This window comes from Geotrypetes seraphini, chromosome 16 (genome assembly GCF_902459505.1).
Source record: "Geotrypetes seraphini chromosome 16, aGeoSer1.1, whole genome shotgun sequence".
Classification (NCBI taxonomy): Eukaryota; Metazoa; Chordata; class Amphibia; order Gymnophiona; family Dermophiidae; genus Geotrypetes; species Geotrypetes seraphini.
Window position 1 is genome coordinate 50,784,687 of NC_047099.1, and position 20,064 is coordinate 50,804,750.

The window sequence follows — 20,064 nt, forward strand, 5'->3', positions numbered from 1 at the left end:
ATTGAGGCCTTGGGTCACCTCCCTTTATCTGCTGTTGGTGGTTTTCCCCACTGCAAATATTTCAGTGTCTTTTTATTTTTGTCTCTGCGCGTTGCGCCCCGTCTCTGGTGGTGTTCAAATCCAGACTGAAACCCCACTTTTTTGAAACTGCGTTTATATCTGACCCTACCAACTTGTAAAAGCCCCTATACCTGGTGTCATTCCCTCTAAGTCCTTTGTGTTTTCCCACCTGAATTGCAGGTTGAAATCACTTTCGTCCTGTATGTCTGTCATACTTAGACTTTAAGCTCTTTGAGCAGGGACCATTTCTTGCATGTTTGTTGGACAGCCCTGAATGTGTCTGGTAGCGCTTTGGAAATAATAAATAGCAGTAGTCGTCTCTCGTTTATACGTATTTTAAAGAGATCATTTAGATTGCTGATCTTCCCACTAAGATGCCCCAAGACACAATGAGGATACTCATGATAACTCTGCCACAGCTCTAATCCCCCTATGGAGAGGCTGGCCCAATTACAATGCTTATTACACACTCTGAGCTCCAGAAGGCGTCTCACTTTGGTTCAATTCATTCAATTTAAGGGACCAAGACTGTACCCAATATACCCCGGTTTAGGAGTGAGGTTTCTTTTTTTTTTTTTTGTAAATCTTTATTCATTTTAAATTTTACATCAAGTGTGCAGAAAATCATTCAAAAAATCTACAATTCCACTTGAAAATCTACAATTCTTACAGAAAAGAATTTAATCCCTACCCACCCCACATAAAACATACTTGTTTTAACATTTTTTATTGATTTTTTCTTCATATAACAACAAGTGTGTCATAAAGATTCATACAGTTACTTTAAGTATACACTTGATATCTCCATAACATATTGTACATATAACATATCTTATATAATCCTTGCTATAATTTTAGACATCATATAAAATTTTAATAATTTTATCAATTATTATTCAATTATGAATCCCTTTCCCTCCCCTTAATTTGTTAGTTGCACACAATATAACAACTATTATAATAATTTCAACATAAAACATACTTGATAAATAAATAACTCATAGTATAATACTCATATCATTTTCCATTTGATTATAAGATAAATTAAAACCCACCCTCCCTCCCTATATCACAACTATTAAAAGGGGAGAAATATTGATTAATCCTTATAATAATTTATTAATGGCCTCCATACATCCTCAAATTTACGAAAACATCCTTTTTTAACCGCTAATATTCTTTCCATCTTATACAGATGACACACCGAATTCCACCAAAAGCAGTAATTCAATCTTGTGCAATCTTTCCAATTATAAGTTATCTGTTGAATGGCAACTCCTGTTAAAATCATTAAAAGCTTATTATTATTCGAGGATATTTGAGACTTCGCCCTCATAGACATGCCAAACAAGATGGTATCATATGACAAGGCTACAGGATTTTCAAGCATACAATTTATTTGACCCCAAATTAATTTCCAAAAAGCATTGATAAAAGGACAATAAAATAGTAGATGATCTAAAGTTCCAGCCTCAAGATGACAATGCCAACATCTATTAGACCTAGAGCAATCCAATTTTTGTAAACGAACAGGGGTCCAGAGTGCTCTATGTAACAGGAAAAACCATGTTTGCCTCATAGACACAGACATTGTACATCTCATCCTCCAAGACCAAATACGTGGCCATTGAGATGCATTAATTTGATGCTTAATCTCAATGCTCCAAATATCTCTAAGTCCAGACTTTGTTTTCTTATTCAAATAGCTAAATAATAGGAGTGAGGTTTCTTCCTGTCATGGGCTGTTCAAAATGTTAACTGGTCAGGCCAAGCAGAGACTAATTATACACTTAACTATTCGGCAGACCCACTACAGAGCGAAGGAATTCAGGGCCCTCCAACCCTCCTTCTTTCCCCCCTGCCAGCCACCTCACCTAGGCCTTAGCCCAGCTGAGAGGGGGATGGTGTTATTTTTTCAATCACTTGGACATTACGATACCTCAACGATGGCTTTCCTGTCCTGCACCTTGGCTGACCCCAAGAGGCGCAAGACATTTTTGGCGCCTTCTGACACCGCGTGCTCCACCCGGAAATGGTGTCTCAGCTCCTCGATGCGAAGCTCAATGTGGCTCAGATCTGTGTTCCCTTCAAACAAGAAAAGATGTCAGGTTAATTAGAAATCCCTCCAGCACGCCATCTCCGTCACCTTATTGTTCAAATGCAAGGCCTGGAGTGAATCTTTTGATCGTCAAACTCTCTTGACTCTCCAACGTGCGACTTGAGATCCCGGCACTCTGACTTAGAAACAGATGTCAGAAATGGGGCTACCATACCAGCGCTGGGCTCTCTAACGTGTTGGGCATGGGGCAAGCACTCTGATTTACCCTCCCTGATCATGTAGCTTAGCTCCCAAGGACAACATTGGGGGAGAGGGGGGTTCTCTTTAAAGACTACGTCCAAGGACGTGGAGAAGCATTTTAGAAAGGGGGGGGTCAGCAACAGCTGAAGAGGGGAACAGTTGATTTGGACAAAGAGATTTTTATTAGATGCCTAAGCAGTATTCCAAATCTTCACAATGTATTTAATAGTCCATCAAAAGCAATTCATGTTTCGGCCTAAAGAGGCCTTCTTCAGGGATCCTGGGAACATATCGATAAAAAAGCGCAAGAGGTAAAGACCCCAGGTGTTCAAGGTTGGATATAGTATATATTGCGCTCTGCATCCACTGTTGCTGACCTCTCCCTTCCTTTCTTCTGTGGAACATAGTGGTTTTCTGTTCCAAGTCAGAAAGTATCAAGTTCTACTACCGTGTTACCCAGAAAATAAGCACTAGTCCCAGGATTTGCCAGCAACTGTTCAAACCAGCCCTCCCCGCCACCGCAACCCCCCTCCCTGCGCAGCCGAACCCCTGCTGACCCTCCATCTTTCCCTCCCCGCCGATCGCGAGTGAGCCCTACCTTCAACTGAAGCAGCATCGGGCCAGCAGCACTCTAAACAGGCTGCTTGGCCTTGTCTGTCAGGGATTTCACTCTGCCGCGTTACTGATGACATCATTGGTCGGCGGGGAGGGAAGGCTGGAGGGTCAGCAGGGGTTTGGCTGCGCGGGAGGGGCGAGGGGGTGCTCAAGGGTTCTGCTGCATGAGGGATGGTAGGGAGGGAAGGATAGAAGCTGGGCAAACTTCTGCTGCACAGGGGGATGGGAGGGAAGGAGGGGAGGAAAGGTGCTGCACATGTGGGGGAGAGAAAGGAAAGAGGAAGGATTAGGGTGAAGGAGAGGGAGGGAGAGATGATGATGTGCATACCCCGAAAATAAGACCTTTTTTGGGGCCTTTTTTGGGCCCCAAATGAATATAAGACACTGTCTTATTTTCAGGGAAACACGGTAGTGTTTTAGAACAGGATCTGGTGAAATGGAAGTTTAGGCATTGGTTATGTCTGGTAGGGGCCTCTGTTTTCGAAAAATAAACATTTGAACCATCAACAGGTCAAAAAACAGGCACAGAAATGTTTGTCTGCCTGAATATAAACCTTTATTTTTTCTGAAGCTGTCACACAGCCCAATATCCCTTTCCAGTGGCGTAGCGAGGGTGAGAGGCGCCCCCCCTGTCACACGCGGCCCCCCCTTCTAGATGTTTCACAGTCACAAGTAACAATTTCAATGCGCTCCTCGTGACCCTGGTGGTTCTCTCTCTCTGAGACCAGTTCCTATGTGCGGCACCCGTAAGCGATGTCAACGGGAGAGCTGACGCGGTCGTGAGGAAAATGTCGGAAGTTGTTGCTGGAGGTATGGGGGAAGGGAAGGAGGGCAGGCGCGATTTGGAGAGCTTTTTTCCTTCTTTGGTACAGCCTGAGCTCGACTGGCTTCCAACAGGTAAACATGTCTAATGAGACGAGGACCAGAGCAGTTCCCGGGCCATCTCCTTCCTTCTTAAAAGGTCTGGACGCCTGTTTGTTTCCACTTCTCTTGAGTTGATAACATCTGAAGAGTACAGGCCTGAGAAGCCTTGGCAGTCAAGAAATCCCATCTGAGGGGAAGGGAGCCCCACCCTCTGAAAGGGGATTCAGCTCTTCAGATCACAATGAAACTAATTTTCAGCTTAGAGTTTCATCCAAACCACAAGAATTTGTCCGGCTAACTTTAGACTGCACAGTCAACCTGAAATAGCAGGATACAGTTCCAGTTCTCTTTATTCGGACAAGACTGGTTAAAATATCAGCCTCATACTCTACTCTGTTGCTTGCGCCAGCCTGGCTCCCTCTCAAATCACTTCCGGGTCACGGGGGGAGTCCAGCCATTGCCAGTGTGAGCTGCAGGCCGGAGAAGCTGCCAAGATTTAAAGAAGTACAGTGGTGGGAAGGGAAGGTGCGAGTGTGGGGACACGGAAGGAGCGGGGGGGGGGGGGAGGTGCCTCCTACCCTCGCCACGCCAAAGGCCATACCGCAGACATTTCCATCATTATTGGGAAACCCTTTCCCCTATCCATATGGTTCCCTTGTCTGCCTCAGAAAAGACATGGAAAGGCCTCCCGATGGAGGTGATAAAAAGTGTATCTGAATTCAAGGAAGCCTTGGACAAGGACGCTGGATTTCTAAGGGAGAGGAAGGGATAAGTGGATGGCACGGTTAGGCAGACTAGAGAGGCCGTATGGTCTTTATCTGCCTTCATTTTCCTCTGTTTCCATCAGTATGGCTCCCTTGTCTGAATCGGGGTCTTACAAAGTAGAACGGATGTCCCAGGCAGGAAACGAGGGAGAGATACCGGATGGGCCAATGGATCCATCACAGCTAACGCACTCAGTGTACACAGCTCTCAAGGCCCTGCAAGGGTTACAAAGATTGTTCCATGACATTGACGGTACAACTATCTTCCAGCCTTTGACTCCAACTTCTTTATGCATGCGAGGTGTGGGTTCTTGAGATTCTGGTTTAAATTTATGTTTCTCATTTTTGCTCAGCTATTATGGATTTGGCATTTGTGTTGTGTGTCTGACCATGGGTTTTCTATGCAGCATTTTGTAGTAATTTGGCTTGTTCAGTTTTCTCAATAGTGGAGGGGGGAGGGGAGAGGAGACGGAGTTTTGTTGATCCCTTGTTCTCTATTTGTGATTTATTCAATGAGAGCTGTACAGAATATTGTCTCTTTTTACACTTTAATAAAATGATTTCAATATAAATGAAGTATTTGAGGCTTGTGGAGAGTTCATGGGACGGGGAGCGGACAAACTTTGTCTCCGTGTCATTCGCTAGGCGTCACTTTCACTAATAAAAATATCATAAATATATTACAGTGGGGAATGGAACGCCTTTTGAATATTATCCTTGCTAATATCCCAGATCAACTACTTCGATATTAGCAAGGATATTTTTTGATATCAAAATATATTCTAAATATAAAACATATCCTGAAAAAAATGGGTTAATCAAATTATCTGTGAACTCTATCAGGAGTTGGAGTCGGCATATTTTCACCGATTCCAGTAACCCAAAAATGGCTTCCGACTCTGACTCCACAGCCTTGCTTCCACTCACCTCGGAAACGCAATTAGGAGAATGCGTTAATAGCTTTGCTGAGCATCTTAACCCTTTATTAAGTTAATTAAGCCAATCTGAGATATTAATTATACACTTGTAAAATTAACAGTTTCCCACTCAGCTGCATCGGGAGTCAGACCCTATGGTTCTCTCAGCACCAATCAGCGCTAAGGATTATTAGTCCCTGACAAATGAATTACTATGGGGCTGGTTCAGGTCTTGGGAAAACCACAGGGACACTTTTCATAGGGAAGGAGAAGATCTCCTGGGGGGGGGCAATTAACAATAACTCCAAACCCTTTTCTCTTGTGTCTTTATATAGATAGGCACTTTCAACTAGTAAGCTCCACCTGCTTTGGAATAGACTGAGGGATTTTTGGGCCCTGAGTGATATCCTAGCATGCTCCCCCCCCCCCACTAATTTTATTCTAGATGCTGGGAAGGAAGCAAATGTTCAAGCCCACACCCCTCCCAGAGTCAAAGGCCAGACTTTCGACACATGCATCCTCCATCTCTCTCTGCACCAGAGAGTCATAAAGTGGTCTGAACCATACTATGCAGAGCATCCACCCAGCCCTAGAAAACACTACCAGTTCCCTGCGGACTTGAGCTCCGGTGTGTCCTTGGGCCGTCAGGAGAACTGAGGCAGCCATCCGGCACCAGAAGCGAGCAAAGACTGCCTCTATCAGGACCTTCTGTCCCCGGAGACAGCTGTGCCCACTTAAGGCCTGATCAAATTTTAATCAACAATTGAGATCCTTAGGATAGAACTTCCCGGCTGCTGACAGTGTGGTATTCTGTCCAGCCTTTCTTTTAATCTCTGCCACAGACCGGAAAGCTGCCGGGTCTACCTCTGAGCTTCTCAGCGTGCCTGTCTTCCAAGGTGGCCACATTTCTCTCTAGTACGACTTCAAAGAGGCATCAGATACCATGGGGAGGATTCAAAGTTCCAGCACAGCCACACATCTGCCATTTAACAGGTCCTGGGGTGGCCAGTGGACTTTGCGTCCCCCCTCCTCTCCTCTCCAAACATTTATTTAGATGGGGGGGGTCCCTGGATTTTGCCATTCTCTCCCAAGGTGTCTCTGTAGCGGCCTGTGCTGTATTCATATTCTGGCTGGACCAGGGTTCAGCTGTCACTTCCTCTGAAGCCCCTCTGCAGCTGTCTGTGCTGTATTCATACTGCAGATGGAACAAGATTTAGCTGCCTCTTCCCCGGAGGTCTCTCTGTAAGCTGTCTGTGCTGAATTCATACTCTGTCTGTACTGAGGCTCAGCTGTCCATGCTGTATTCTTAATTCGGTTCTATCTGAAGCTCGGAGCGGGGCTGATTTTCTTTGTCCCGTGTGCTCGCAGAGATTGGGCCAGAGCAAAAGATGATACCTCGTCATCGCACTTATCTTGCGTTTCTTTTAGCAGCTGAAGTCCCTTCAGACTGTTTTCTTGAAACTGCAAATTCCTCACCAAGGTGGTGACCGTTTGGGGTGCAGCAGGTACTCGGGAACCGGCTCCACGCTATCGTGCCGTTCAAACTCACTAGCGCCCTTCCCCCCAGTTTTTGTCCAAGGGAAAAACGGAGCCTTAATGGAGTCGGTGAGCTTCAAATACCGCCGGAAACTTTTCAGAGCTTCAGAAGAACAGTTTAGAATCCATCGTCCACCTTCCAGTCGCAACCCAGGGCAGCTACTCATGTCCTGCTGGGATGGTAGTGGCCCTATTCTTCCCCCCCACCCCTCCACAAGTATAACTTCGATCACAAGAGGAAAATGGGGTAGATGAAACTAGAGATTGAAGAACCAAATCGGCCACAGCAGGTGACAAGGGGAGGACAGGGTGGCAGACGTAGTTAAGGGGGGGGGGGTCCTTCTCTCTGCTCCCCCCGTACCTCTTTAACATTCGTAGCGCAAGCAGCAACTCCCGAGCTGATGTCGCGCCAGCATTGGCTCCTCCTGGACCTGCACCTAGGAACGTTGCTGCTCGCGCCACAAATGTTCCAGAGGTATGGGGGAAGGGGCAGGAGGGGGGATGGACTGCGTGGAGGTGGGGGAGGGGAGCGGAGAAGCGTGCAGGGTAGGGGCGCCTCTCACCCTCGCTTCGCCACTGCAGGGTGGGAAGAAAATGTAGGAACAGGAGTTTCCGAACGGTGGGCCTTGGCAGAGAAAGGTGGGGGAATTAATCTGTGCGGAACTGACAAAAAGACTCCGCAACAGTAAAAGGCCTCAATCAAACGAGACGAAGCGAAGCGGAGAGTTCCCCGTCGGGTCAACTGGTTGCAGGGCCCAGGAGTGAGAGCTGGGATTGAAGAGAACCTGGGCATTATTGGCAGCTAAGTTTTTTTGTTTTACTCTGCCTCCTCTGCAATAGCAGTGACTGTAGTGCTGAAGTGCTCATTTACCCACAATATCACGGCTTGGGGTTTTGTTCCCTGGCGCGATGTATGACATTACTCTACAGGCTATTACAGAGCTTTTTTCACTTTTTGTGTTCACATGTGCAAGTGGTTATCTTGAAGTGGAGTTTTTCTGCCAGATGAAGCAGAACTGAGGCTTTTTCTCCACTTCTTTCCTTGCTCATCTTTTGTCTTTTCCACTTGGTGTGTTTGACTGAACATAAGAAATGCCATTTACCGGATCAGACCCTAGGTCCATCCTGTCCGGCGACCCGCACACACGGAGGCCAATCCCGGTGTTCCCTGCCAAAGACCCTGTTTACCCGTACCCCTCAATGTGTTTTGCAAGAAGGTGTGCATCCAACTTGCCCTTGAGTCCTGGAATGATGGTCTCCGACACAACCTCCTCCGGGAGAGCGTTCCAAGGGTCCTCCACTCGCTGAGAGAAACAGAACTTTCTGATATTTGTCCTGGGCCTGGCGCCCCTCAGTTTCAGTCCATGACCCCTTTGAGGCCTTTTAGTGTTGCAAAGTTTTTTCTCAGTTTCATATAGGGTATTGATTTGAGTATAAAAGTAGAATTTACAGAGCCTGATCCCTAGGTGAGTGTGTAGTGGAATTAATCTGTCCCATCTTTATTAGGGGAGCAACTCGCATCGGCATCCTAATGGCTTACACAGCGATCAGAACTCAAATATGCCCTGGCATCCCAGATCCTACCACAGCTGTAAATGGAGAATTAAAAAACCAAACCCTTGGCCTTTCCGAACAGATACAACCGCAGAAAAGTCCTGTTAGCTGCTGTTCCAAGCCAACCGGGCCTACTGCAGACGATTCCCAGTTCAGGAAATGAGGTTTCTGCTTTGGAATGTGTCTTCCAGACGTCTGCAGGAATGGTGATGTGTGTAGCCAAGGCCCAAAACATCAATACAGACGAGAGCTGTCCAAACACGAGCCAAGATGTGGCCTGGTACAGCACAGGAAAGCCCTCCTGCAGAGGGAGAGGCAGGAGGGGTCTGTGGGAGACTCCCAGGAAGGGCCGCTTCTTGTTTCTGAACGTCATATGCTTTCCAAACGGGGACCTCAGAGCTGGGAGGCGCAGTGGTTAGAGCTACAGCCTCAGCACCCCGAGGTTCTGGGTTCAAACCCCATGCTGGGCAAATCACTTAATCTTCCACTGCCCCAGGCACATTAGATAGATTGTGAGCCCATTGGGACCGATAGGCAAAATGTTTGAAGTACCTGTATGTAAACTGCTGTGAGTGGTTGTAAAATTAAAAAAAGGTGGTATACAAGCCCCAACCCCTTTCCCTGATGTCATAATGCCTCATTCCACCAATAAGAGCCAACCTCATCAGTGATGTCATAATGCCTCATTCCACCAATAAGAGCCAACCTCATCAGTGATGTCATAATGCCTCATTCCACCAATAAGAGCCAACCTCATCAGTGATGTCACAACGGCTTCATTGTCCTATACTTGGCTCACTTCTGATATTTTATTGGAGGAGAGTGTGGTGCAGTGGTTAGAGCTCCAGCCTCAGCACCTGGAGGTTGTGGGTTCAAATCCCGCACTGCTCCTCGTGACCCTGGGCAAGTCACTTAATTCTTCACTGCCCCGGGTACAATAGACTGACCTAAAGTACCTGTAAGTAAACCACTTTGAGTGGGGTTAAGTGTAGTTACTTACCTGTAACGTAGGTTCTCCGTGGACAGCAGGATAGTCAGCCACATATGGGTGTTGTCCCAACACCTCCCAATTTGCGGATAAGCTCTCCAATAGCTCAGAGAGATTTTTTTTTTTTCTCTGAGTACGTGCAGTGCCCGGGCCCCATTGGGCTTGCCCGAGCCCTACCCATTTCCCCCTGCTTCCCCCTAATCCCCAGGATATTCCTAGCTGTGGCCGGGTCGGCCGTATGGGGAGGCGGGTGGGTTGTGTGGCTGACTATCCTGCTGTCCACGGAGAACCTACGTTACAGTTAAGTAACTACACTTTCTCCTAGGACAAGCAGGGTGAGTCAGCCACATATGGGTGACTCCCTAGCCGAGGGATGTACCGACTGGACCTGCGCCTTAGCGCTTTGTGCATCCCTCGCCTGGCTGTGGAGGCCGAGCCGGGCAGGGTAATCAGGCAAAGCAGGTAAAGTTGTGGAAACAAGGTTTTAGATAAAGTGCTGTGTTAACTGAGCAATAATACTCACAGAACAGTGAACTGGTCAATGACAATCAATGGACAGTGAGAAACCAACTGGTCAACAGTGACCATTCGTACTTGCATGTGAGAATTCATATTTGCCTATTCCACATTCAGACTAGACAGGATTGCTGGAAGACCTACTTAACTCACAGAACAGTGAAATTGGTCAATGACAATCAATGAACAGTGAGAAACCAACTGGTCAACAGTGACAAATCGTACTTGCATGTGAGAATTCATACTTTCCTATTCCACATTCAGTCTAGGAAGGAGTGCTGGAAGACCTACTTAACTCACAGAACGGCAAAAACTGGTCAATGACAATCAATGAACAGTGAGAAACCAACTGGTCAACAGTGACCATTCGTACTTGCATATGAGAATTCATACTTGCCTATTCCACATTCAGTCTAGACAGGAGTGCTGGAAGACCTACTTAACTCACAGAACGGCAAAAACTGGTCAATGACAATCAATGAACAGTGAGAAAACCAACTGGTCAACAGTGACAATTCGTACTTGCATATGAGAATTCATACTTGCCTATTCCACATTCAGTCTAGGAAGGAGTGCTGGAAGACCTACTTAATCAATATCTATAACACCCTACTTGAACAGTGTTTGTCGATATTTATAACCCCCTACTTGATCAGTGTTTGTCAAGGCTGTGCTAGTGGTTGCTGTCCCTCCCGGGAGGGAAGAGCCACTTCCAAGACTGCTCGGCTGAATGCATTTGGAGCGTAGAATGCTATGTCGAGGCAGTAGTGCTTGGTGAAGGTGTGCATGGAGGACCAAGTGGCTGCATCGCAGATGTCCCCTATTGGTGTGTGGTGCAGAAGTGCCGTTGTGTTGGCTATGGTTCTGCGCTGGTGGGCATTGGCTCCCACCTGCGGTTGATGCTGCGCTTTTCTATAGGTGAAGGGGATGCACTCTTATATCCAGCGCGAGCGCCTGCGTTTGGTGGCCGGAAGTCCTGGTCTGTTTTGGTCGTAGGAGACAAACAATTGAGGCTTGTCTAATCTGCTGCATAGTCAGGGCCCGCACACAGTCCAGGAGGTGTTGCTGAGGTGGCAGTGTGCCTCCCTGTGGGGAGATGTTGAGTGCCGGGAGGCACGTTGAAGCCACCTTCGGCAAGAATCGGGGGGGTGAGTTCTGGGTACCACCCTGTTCTCATGAAGGAGTGTGTCGGTAGACACGATGGTCAGGGTTTTCCCAGCCAGGAATACGGGATCTGCCTCCCCCAAAGGTTTGAAGGGGTCGAGGTGAGATGATGCGGCACCAAGTTGAGGTCCCATCCGGGCGGTGGTGGTCTGGCCGGTGGGTGCAGATTGGACAGTCCCTTCATGAAATTTTGTGATTACTGGATGCCTTGACACTGGTTTGCTGTCTAGGCCAGCATGGTATGCCGTGATTGCACTTAGGTGGACCTTGATGGAAGTGGGTTTTAGGTCCCCCTGAGATAAGCTCAGTATGTACTGCAGGATGTCCGGTATGGGGCAGTTGTAGGGGTCTCGCTGCGTGTCTGTGCACTGGTAGCGGGACCTTCTCCCTTTCAACCCATAGCGTTTTCTGGTTGAAGGTCTTCTGGCTGCCATAAGAGTGTGCTCCACGTCTTGTGGTAGGTTCATCCTCTCATCATCCATGCGGTCAGGGCTAAGGAACGCAGGTCGTGGTGGAGGGTAAGGTTCCCGCGTTGTGTAATGAGAACTGCACTGATCGGGAGCGGGGAGAGATGGGTGAACCGCTATCCCTTGCCGGAACGGGAACCATGGTTGCAGGAGCCCGAACGGTCATGAAGTCTCTCAGTGCCCTCTTCCTTAGCTTGCGTGCACGTGGTGACATGTGCGCACAATGCAAGCCACACGGAAACCTCGAGCGCCGGATCCAATCAGTGGGCGCACAATTCACGAGGATCCAGTGTGTTCATCCTCCTCCTGCATCCCAGTTGTTTGTTTAGATGATTCAGGCATCTTCAAGTTGATGAGTAGAAAAGTTGTAATGGAGAGCTGTAGAAAAATCCGACCGATGGGAACGGGCGGAAACTAAAGACTGGGGATTAGGGGGAAGCAGGGGGAAATGGGTAGGGCTCGGGCATGCCCAGTGGGGCCCGGGCACTGCACGTGCTCAGAGAAAAAAAAAAAAAAAAAAAAATCTCTCTGAGCTATTGGAGAGCTTATCCGCAAATTGGGAGGTGTTGGGACAACACCCATATGTGGCTGACTCATCCTGCTTGTCCTAGGAGAATATAAGGTACACAAGTCTCAGTCCCTTTCCTTTCCCTTAATCTTACGGAAGTCTCCAGCTTCCTGACTGATTGATTATCCCCTTTCCTGACCATTAAGAGGTACGAGAGGCCCCGACGGCCCATCTTGGCATTCTCACCTTGTCCATCTTCGATCTCTAGGTGCATCTCATCTGCCTGCATGGCCTTTCGGATCTGCATTCGGATGATGTCAATCTTGGTTTTACTGTCCTGCAACATCTGCTGAGCCGTCTGCAGGAGCTTCCGGTCCTAGGACAAGGAAAGAGACAAGAATGGAAAAAAGGTTTTTAAAAGTATTGTGGGTGGGGGGCTGTGGCTGGAGGGCCGAGTGGTGCAAGCAGAAGAGTCAACAGAACACCATTAACCCCTCCTTGGACATAGCAAAGGAGCTGGTTCAATTTCGAGGGTTATCCATGATGGATCTGGTCCCCATTCAGCTGGTAATCTGCTCTCCGTGTGACCTGAAGTTACTTGAATTTGATACAACTGCAGAGCAGAAGTGGTTTCATCCCTCCTCCTATTACTACTTACCACTTAAATGGTGCTGAAAGGTGTACACAGCCCTGTACATTTTGACATGTATAAACGGTCCCTGCTCAGAAGAGCTTACAATTTAACTTGGACAGACAAACATGACATAGAGGGTTGGGGATGCAGAACTCAAGGTGAGAGGAGTTAGGAGACGAAAGCACTCTCAAAGAGGTGGGCTGACACTTATAGACGGTCCCTGCTCTGAAGAGCTTACAATCTAACTTGGACAGAAAGACATGACGTATAGGGTTGGGGGATGCAGAACCCAAGGTGAGAGGGGTCAGGAGTCGAAAGAACTCTCAAAGAGGTAGTCTGACATTTATAGACGGTCCCTGCTCTGAAGAGCTTACAATCTAACTTGGACAGACAGACATGACATCTCTGTTGGGGATGCAGAACCCAAGGTGAGAGGAGTTAGGAGACGAAAGCACTCTCAAAGAGGTGGTCTGACATTTATAGACGGTCCCTGCTCTGAAGAGCTTACAATCTAACTTGGACAGACAGATATGACGTATAGGGTTGGGGGATGCAGAACCCAAGGTGAGAGGGGTCAGGAGTCGAAACCACTCTCAAAGAGGTGGGCTTTTAACTGGGCCTTGAACACTGCCAGAAACGGAGTCCGCCATAGGGATTCGGGCAGCTTGTTCCAAGCATAGGGCGCAGCAAGGCAGAAGGGACGGAGTCTGGAGTTGGCAGCTGAAGAGATGGGCACAGAAAGGAGGAACGTTCCAGCTGAGGCCTGTAAAAGACAGAAAACTGAGCCCCCCCCCCCCCCCTCGGTTGGGAAACTTGTCCAGTCTGCCAAGCTCCACACCCCCAACCACCTCATGGTAGCAGTGTGACACACCATGTCGAGTGTGCACGTACACAAAGTGACTCTGGACAGGCCGCTGGCATTCAGTTAAACTCTCAGACACAAGGGGCCACTTAACCTGGCACTGGGCATCTAAAGGTCTTGAACACTTCAGGACAGGAAAGTCAACATTTCCAGATTATGCACCCAAGAGGCAGTTGCATATTTCTCACGAGCTGCCAAAAACTAATTCCTTACAGTTAGCGCTATTTAAGTGGCGTCAACTGCTCGCACATTATTATGGATTCTAAAGACAGGCACCTACATTAATTTGTAAACACGATGGGAATCTGGAACACGTGCAAGGAGCCAAATTTTAACCTGGCTCAGGCCCTTCTCTCATGACCCGGTACTGTGCACGCTAAAGGATCTTTTGGCCTAAAAAGATGTTAAAAATTGGACAGGGGCGAGAGTGGACGCGAGGAAGGAAGGGGAATGGGAGGGGGAGGAGGGAAGAGGACCAGGCCGGCCCTTACCTTGGTCGATCCATTTGAGTAGATCTGTATCATGTTCTCTGCTCCTTGCTTAACCTTCAGTTCGATATTCAGCTGCTTCTCCAGGCCGGCTATCCGGTTCCTGTTCGCCGCAGATCGGCTGAGGCTACCTGGGGACTGGGGCGCATCTGGAAGAGAGAGGGAGACAGGCACCGGGAATGACTGGGTGGCTTTTTAGCACTGGCTACAGGAATCTCTGCCCATTCACCCCGGGAACAGGGCGCGGGGATTACTGCGTCACCTGTGTCAACGAGTGCCAAGGCTATTAAAATGGTTTTCGTCTCCAACCCATAATTTACCCACCCCTTAGGCGAAAAAGCTAGAAGACTAATTCTACGATCCCTCACCACCTGCGCCATTATAACTTTAGGAAAAAGCTTAATAATCTCTAATTAAAATTGGCAAGGCGCCTCGGCATCTTCGAGCTTGTAATTCCAGGCTCGAGACCAGAGGCGTAGTAAGGGTGAGGAGCCCCCCTCCCCCCTGCCACATGTATGCCCCCTTCCTGGACTGTTTCAACTTCTCCGGTGTGAGCAGCATGCCCACGTCGATGTCAGCTCGCCCTCTGACGTAACTTCCTAGGGCGCAGGTCCCGAAAGTGATGTCAGAGAGCGTCGACGCGGGTAGCAACCTCGCGCCGGGGAAGTAAAAAAAGGTACGGGGGAAGGCAAGGGGTCGTGTGCATGTGGCAAAGAGAGGAGGACCGCGCCAGGGGTGGACCACCTCTCCCCCCCGCCACTGTTCATGACAGCTATATAGAAATCTTATTGTAAATCACATTGAATCCTAGTAGAAACTTATGGTATAGAACAGGGATCTCAAAGTCCTTCCTTGAGGGCCACAATCCAGTCGGATTTTCAGGATTTCCCCAATGAATATACATTGAAAGCAGTGCATGCACATAGATCTCATGCATATTCATTGGGGAAATCCTGAAAACCCAACTGGATTGCGGCCCTCAAGGAGGGACTTTGAGATCCCTTAACGATGCTGGTCTCTGCCCCAAGGATGTGATCTGGTTATCTCCCCTTCCAGCTGGACCAGGTGAGGCACTGACCATAAAAGCTGCCACAATCTCAGTCCAGCATCTATTCACCTGGAACAGGGGTGTCAAAGTCCCTCCTTGAGGGCCGCAATCCAGTCGGGTTTTCAGGATTTCCCCAATGAATATGCATTGAAAGCAGTGCATGCACATAGATCTCATGCATATTCATTGGGGAAATCCTGAAAACCCGACTGGATTGCGGCCCTCAAGGAGGGACTTTGAGATCCCTGGTATAGAGAAACATTTATGGTTTCCCAAATCATAATTTGTTGCGCTGAATTTAGACAGCTTCACACCGTATCTTCTGGAGTGGATGCAAGCTGCCCTGTTGGCTCAGAGGAAGCCCGAAACGTTTCAACGTAAAACTAGACGCAGTACTAGTTTCATGGGTGCTACAAGGGTTTTTGGAACCGTGACACAGCTCCACTCATGTCCCGAAGGCACGGTTATCCCAGGATCTGTCCCCTCTTCCAGAGCTCTGACGGAGCGATGCCACGCTGAGAATTTTCTGGCCTCTGCCCCGCTACTGCGGACTGAGCAATGGTGCACAGGGTCTGATCGCGAACGCTCTGGGTGAGGGTTCAAATCCCACGTCTCTCGCCAAATTGCGCAGTGACCTTGTGCAAGTCATGTTGAGGGAATTGCGACAGTGGCAACATCCCGGCAAGGCCAGGTACGGCACAAACTTCTCTCTGTGAGGATCTGAAATCACAATCGCTGCATATCTGTTATAATCGTGGCTACTTTTCCTCCATGCTAAGGGGGAAGGGTGGGGCGACGAGCTGCACTTCTATATGGATAAACACATATTTCTCCAGGCAAAATCTTTCACTTATTTCTTGCATCTCCCTCTGCCTCAGGCTCTTCTGGGTAGGGACTCGATCTTCCTACTACCTTTGCACAGAGGTGCATGTGAGCAGTAGGGGTTGCTACATGGATTCCCATTCTTAAGCTCTGCCAGCTTCAATCTGCGCGGCCCTGGGGTGCGCCTGGGAATTAAGATCCAAACCATGGAAGCCATAGGCGTTTCGCTAGAAGAGACATTTTGGGGCAGGGATTCATTGCATCATCTCCTAGAACCAGCTGACAAGGGGGGCCACACAGTGTCACTGCTGCCTGGCGCTCGGATGTGGCAGAGGGAGTGGTGAGACTGACACGTCCTAGACACACGAGAGAAGCAGACTGCCCTAGGACAACCTGCTCTCCAGTGGCGTGAAGGGAGGGGGAGGCACAATGGCTCACTCAGAACACTGGCTGCATGTTTTGCTGTACCCCCCCCCCCCGCCACACACCCAATCTCTCATGTCTGTCTGGATGTAATCGCAGGGTATGCAAGCACAGCTCTGTCGCTGAGGAGATTCAAACACAGGCTCTCCTCTTGGAAAGGATGAGAAAAACCCAAGGACTACACTTATGTCTTTGTCTAGTTTTTGGGTGTTCCGTTTTTAACATCTGGGAAGCTTTAAGGCGCCGGAACTCTTCTGAGTGGGTCCCTCCCTCTGTACAGCAATGTGTGACTTCCTTGCATATTAAGAGAGCCCACTAGCTCCGGGACTCGCACGTCTCGCTCCAGTGACACTGCGTGGACGATGTTCACAGTCATTTCACACAAGCGCCCTCGACGGCTGGAATTCGGGGTGTACCAGGTATAGGGGGGGGCTCAATAAGAAGCCACAATGTGCAGTCTCCAGCTAAGGGCTTAGGAAAGGCATAAAGGGGAGGGAAGAAAGCTCTGACCCACCGTTCCTGCCATTGAACTGGAAAGTCCAAATGAGGACGGTGCCCTGGCCACAGTGGCGTAGTAAGGGTAAGAGGCGGTGGTGACCCTTCCCTGCCCAATCCGCCCCCTCACATTTTCCCGTACCTCTTGAACATTCGCGGCCAGCGCAGGTTCTTCCTCCGATGTCGCTTCTTAGGTGCGGGTCCAGGAAGTGATGCGAGAAGAAGAGTCAATGCTGGCGTGAGGAGCAGGTTGGGGCGAGGAAGGAGAGGGGGGCGAAGAGGAGGATGGGACCCAGCACCCCCACCAAGAGGACACCCGGGGTAGACGGCCCCTCCCCCCCATGCCACTGCCTGTCCAACTCCACTTCTCGAAGCTATAGGGCTCACATCGAAGACGATTTCCTGTCAAGTCCAGGTAATTTGCAGCACACTGTCAAGAGAGCAGTTAATTACCATCCATCATTCTGGTCGTTAATTAGCCAAACTGTTATGATCCGAGAGAAGAGAGGCTGAGGGGGGGCCGCACAAGCCTACCGTGCTGTTGCATGAGGTGTCAGGGCTCTTTCAGCGGGTCATGAATCACCCTCGACCCCCCCACCCCTGTGTCGTGGTGCTGTCCCGGTGCAAGAGACCCAGATTCGACTGCTGCACCTGGCTTGTATGCTTCGGGCCAATCAGGACTGGAAAAAGGCAAAAGCAGTAACTGGCTCTAACACAAAGGTGCGCCTGGATTCTGGAAGGAACCATGGCAGGCGTCTCTCTAGATATCCATCACTGCGATGGCCTGAGAGGGGAGAGGGAGAGAAAGGTCATGTCTACAGGCAACTAGGATGCCACAGGCCCCTGACGGACCGATTCGAAGGGAGATAAAAGCCTAAATCCCTCCCTGAACTGCTCTGTGCTGAAGCAGGCAAGGACAGGTCTGAAAGATTTCCAAAGGGAGCCAGAGATTTAGCCCACCAGAGATGGAAAGGTGCTGAGGGACAGGCCCACATTTTGGGGCCTCTGAGACCTACGTGCACAGGTCTCTCTACCTGCAGCTGAGATTTTCCAACAAGGCCAGTCCCAACCCGGACCCTCCCATGGCTCGAATCATAACGTCAGGTTAAGAGAAGCTGGAAATTTCTTGGCAGCGCACCCAGGAGTCTCTTAGCCTTGAAAGTGTCTTATGTCGTGGCCTTGCCAGTCAGCCTCCAGGCTCTCTCTCTTTCAAGGCCAGGCTTTAGCAGCTACTCAGACGATTTGGCTGGCGTTGTTATCTTACATCAAACTCACATAAAGCACATCAATTGCTCAATGCAGCTCTCCCTTGGAAGGGTGAGGGCAGGGAAAGTGTTCCTGAAAATCAGGGGGTTATAGAAATGCCAGAGCAGCGGCCAGTGTGACCCCCTTGGTTGAAGCTCCTGGTGTCCCACCTCGCTTCCCCGTATACTTGGTCTGACGATGGGAGTAGCCGTGTACCACCTGGCCTTCGGAGACCAAAAATCAGGGTGAAGGGGTGGCTGGGAGGGGGGACCATCCTTTACTAGCTCTAGAAATTTCAAAAGCTATTTTCCAAATTCAGGGGGAATGCAGCTCCTTCCTGTAAGCAAGAAAATGCAGACTCTTGCCTTTCATGGGAAAAGCAAAAACTGTGAACCAGCTGGGAGCGCTGCCCGGCTCCAGGAAATTAATCCATTTCCCAAACAGATCTGGTGCCCTGCAGAGCCCAGGTAAATCCATCAAGCTCAGATTTCAGGACGGCAGAGGGGGAAAGAGATGAAATCAACCATGGCTCGGAACATTACGTTTGCGCCAAACCTCAGGCAGTTTACACCGCTTTGCAAAGAAACGCTTGGACCGCAGTTGGAAGTTCTTATTTCTCCAAGTAGGAGCTTCATTCCAGCCCGATTCAGAAAGTGTGCGAGGTTTGGCTGGAGAAAAAATAAAAAATGAGCTGGTGTGGGGATGAACCAGAGGCAAACGCAGCAAAACAAACGACGGACCATCATCTACGGAAAATACAAGGACTTTAATGTCACCAAATAGAACTGTGGGTCTAACGTGGCCACGTTTCGCCCAGAAGGCTGCGTCAGAGGCAAAACTAGAGGGGAAGTTCTCACTAGAACTAGCTAGCAATTGACGGGAATTAGCCATGCATTAGAGAATGACACAGTGACAAAATTCATCACCGTTCCCGTCACCGCGGATAACCGCGGGAAACCATCTTCATGTCATTCTTTAAGGAGAGAGGGAAGAATCAGAGTATGAATGGCCACAACCATTGACCCGCAAGCTTTGCTTTGAAGAATGCTGGTGTAGAAGGACTGAGGTTGAAACAGACACTACAGAATGACAGTCTCTGGTATCCAGAGCAGATATTGTGATGTCATAACACCTAAGAGCCAATCACATCAGTGATGTCACAATGGCTTCATTATCCTTGGCTCACATAAGAATCAGAGTATGAATGGCCACAACCACTGACCCGCAAGCTTTGCTTTGAAGAATGCTGGTGTAGAAGGACTGAGGTTGAAACAGACACTACAGAATGACAGTCTCTGGTCTCCAGAGCAGATATTGTGATGTCATAATGCCTCATTCCACCAGTGCCTAAGAGCCAATCACATCAGTGATGTCACAATGGCTTCATTATCCTTGGCTCACATAAGAATCAGAGTATGAATGGCCACAACCACTGACCCGCAAGCTTTGCTTTGAAGAATGCTGGTGTAGAAGGACTGAGGTTGAGAATGACAGTCTCTGGTCTCCAGAGCAGATATTGTGATGTCATAATGCCTCATTCCACCAGTGCCTAAGAGCCAATCACATCAGTGATGTCACAATGGCTTCATTATCCTTGGCTCACATAAGAATCCCACAACCACTGACCCTCAAGCTTTGCTTTGAAGAATGCTGGTGTAGAAGGACTGAGGTTGAAACAGACACTACAGAATGACAGTCTCTGGTATCCAGAGCAGATATTGTGATGTCATAATGCCTCATTCCAAAAGTGTGCTGAGGCTGTAGCTTTAACCACTTCACCACTCTAGAAATCAAA

The 20,064-nt window shown here is 48.8% G+C and overlaps 1 protein-coding gene across 4 annotated transcripts in view; it reads right to left on the bottom strand.

The window, feature by feature from the left end:
- Positions 1-20,064, bottom strand: part of PKN1 (protein kinase N1) — a 132,311-nt gene that overhangs the window by 28,846 nt on the left and 83,401 nt on the right. For all 4 annotated transcript variants that reach the window (XR_004537236.1, XM_033924057.1, XM_033924054.1 and 1 more), the window contains exons 3-5: positions 14,240-14,385; positions 12,499-12,628; positions 2,000-2,145 (exon numbers count right to left, since the gene is read on the bottom strand). Coding sequence is in view for 3 of the 4 variants with exons in the window: in XM_033924057.1 (XP_033779948.1) it covers positions 2,000-2,145; positions 12,499-12,628; positions 14,240-14,385 (422 nt within the window). In the remaining variant the exon portion in view is untranslated. The remainder of the gene's footprint in view (positions 1-1,999; positions 2,146-12,498; positions 12,629-14,239; positions 14,386-20,064) is intronic.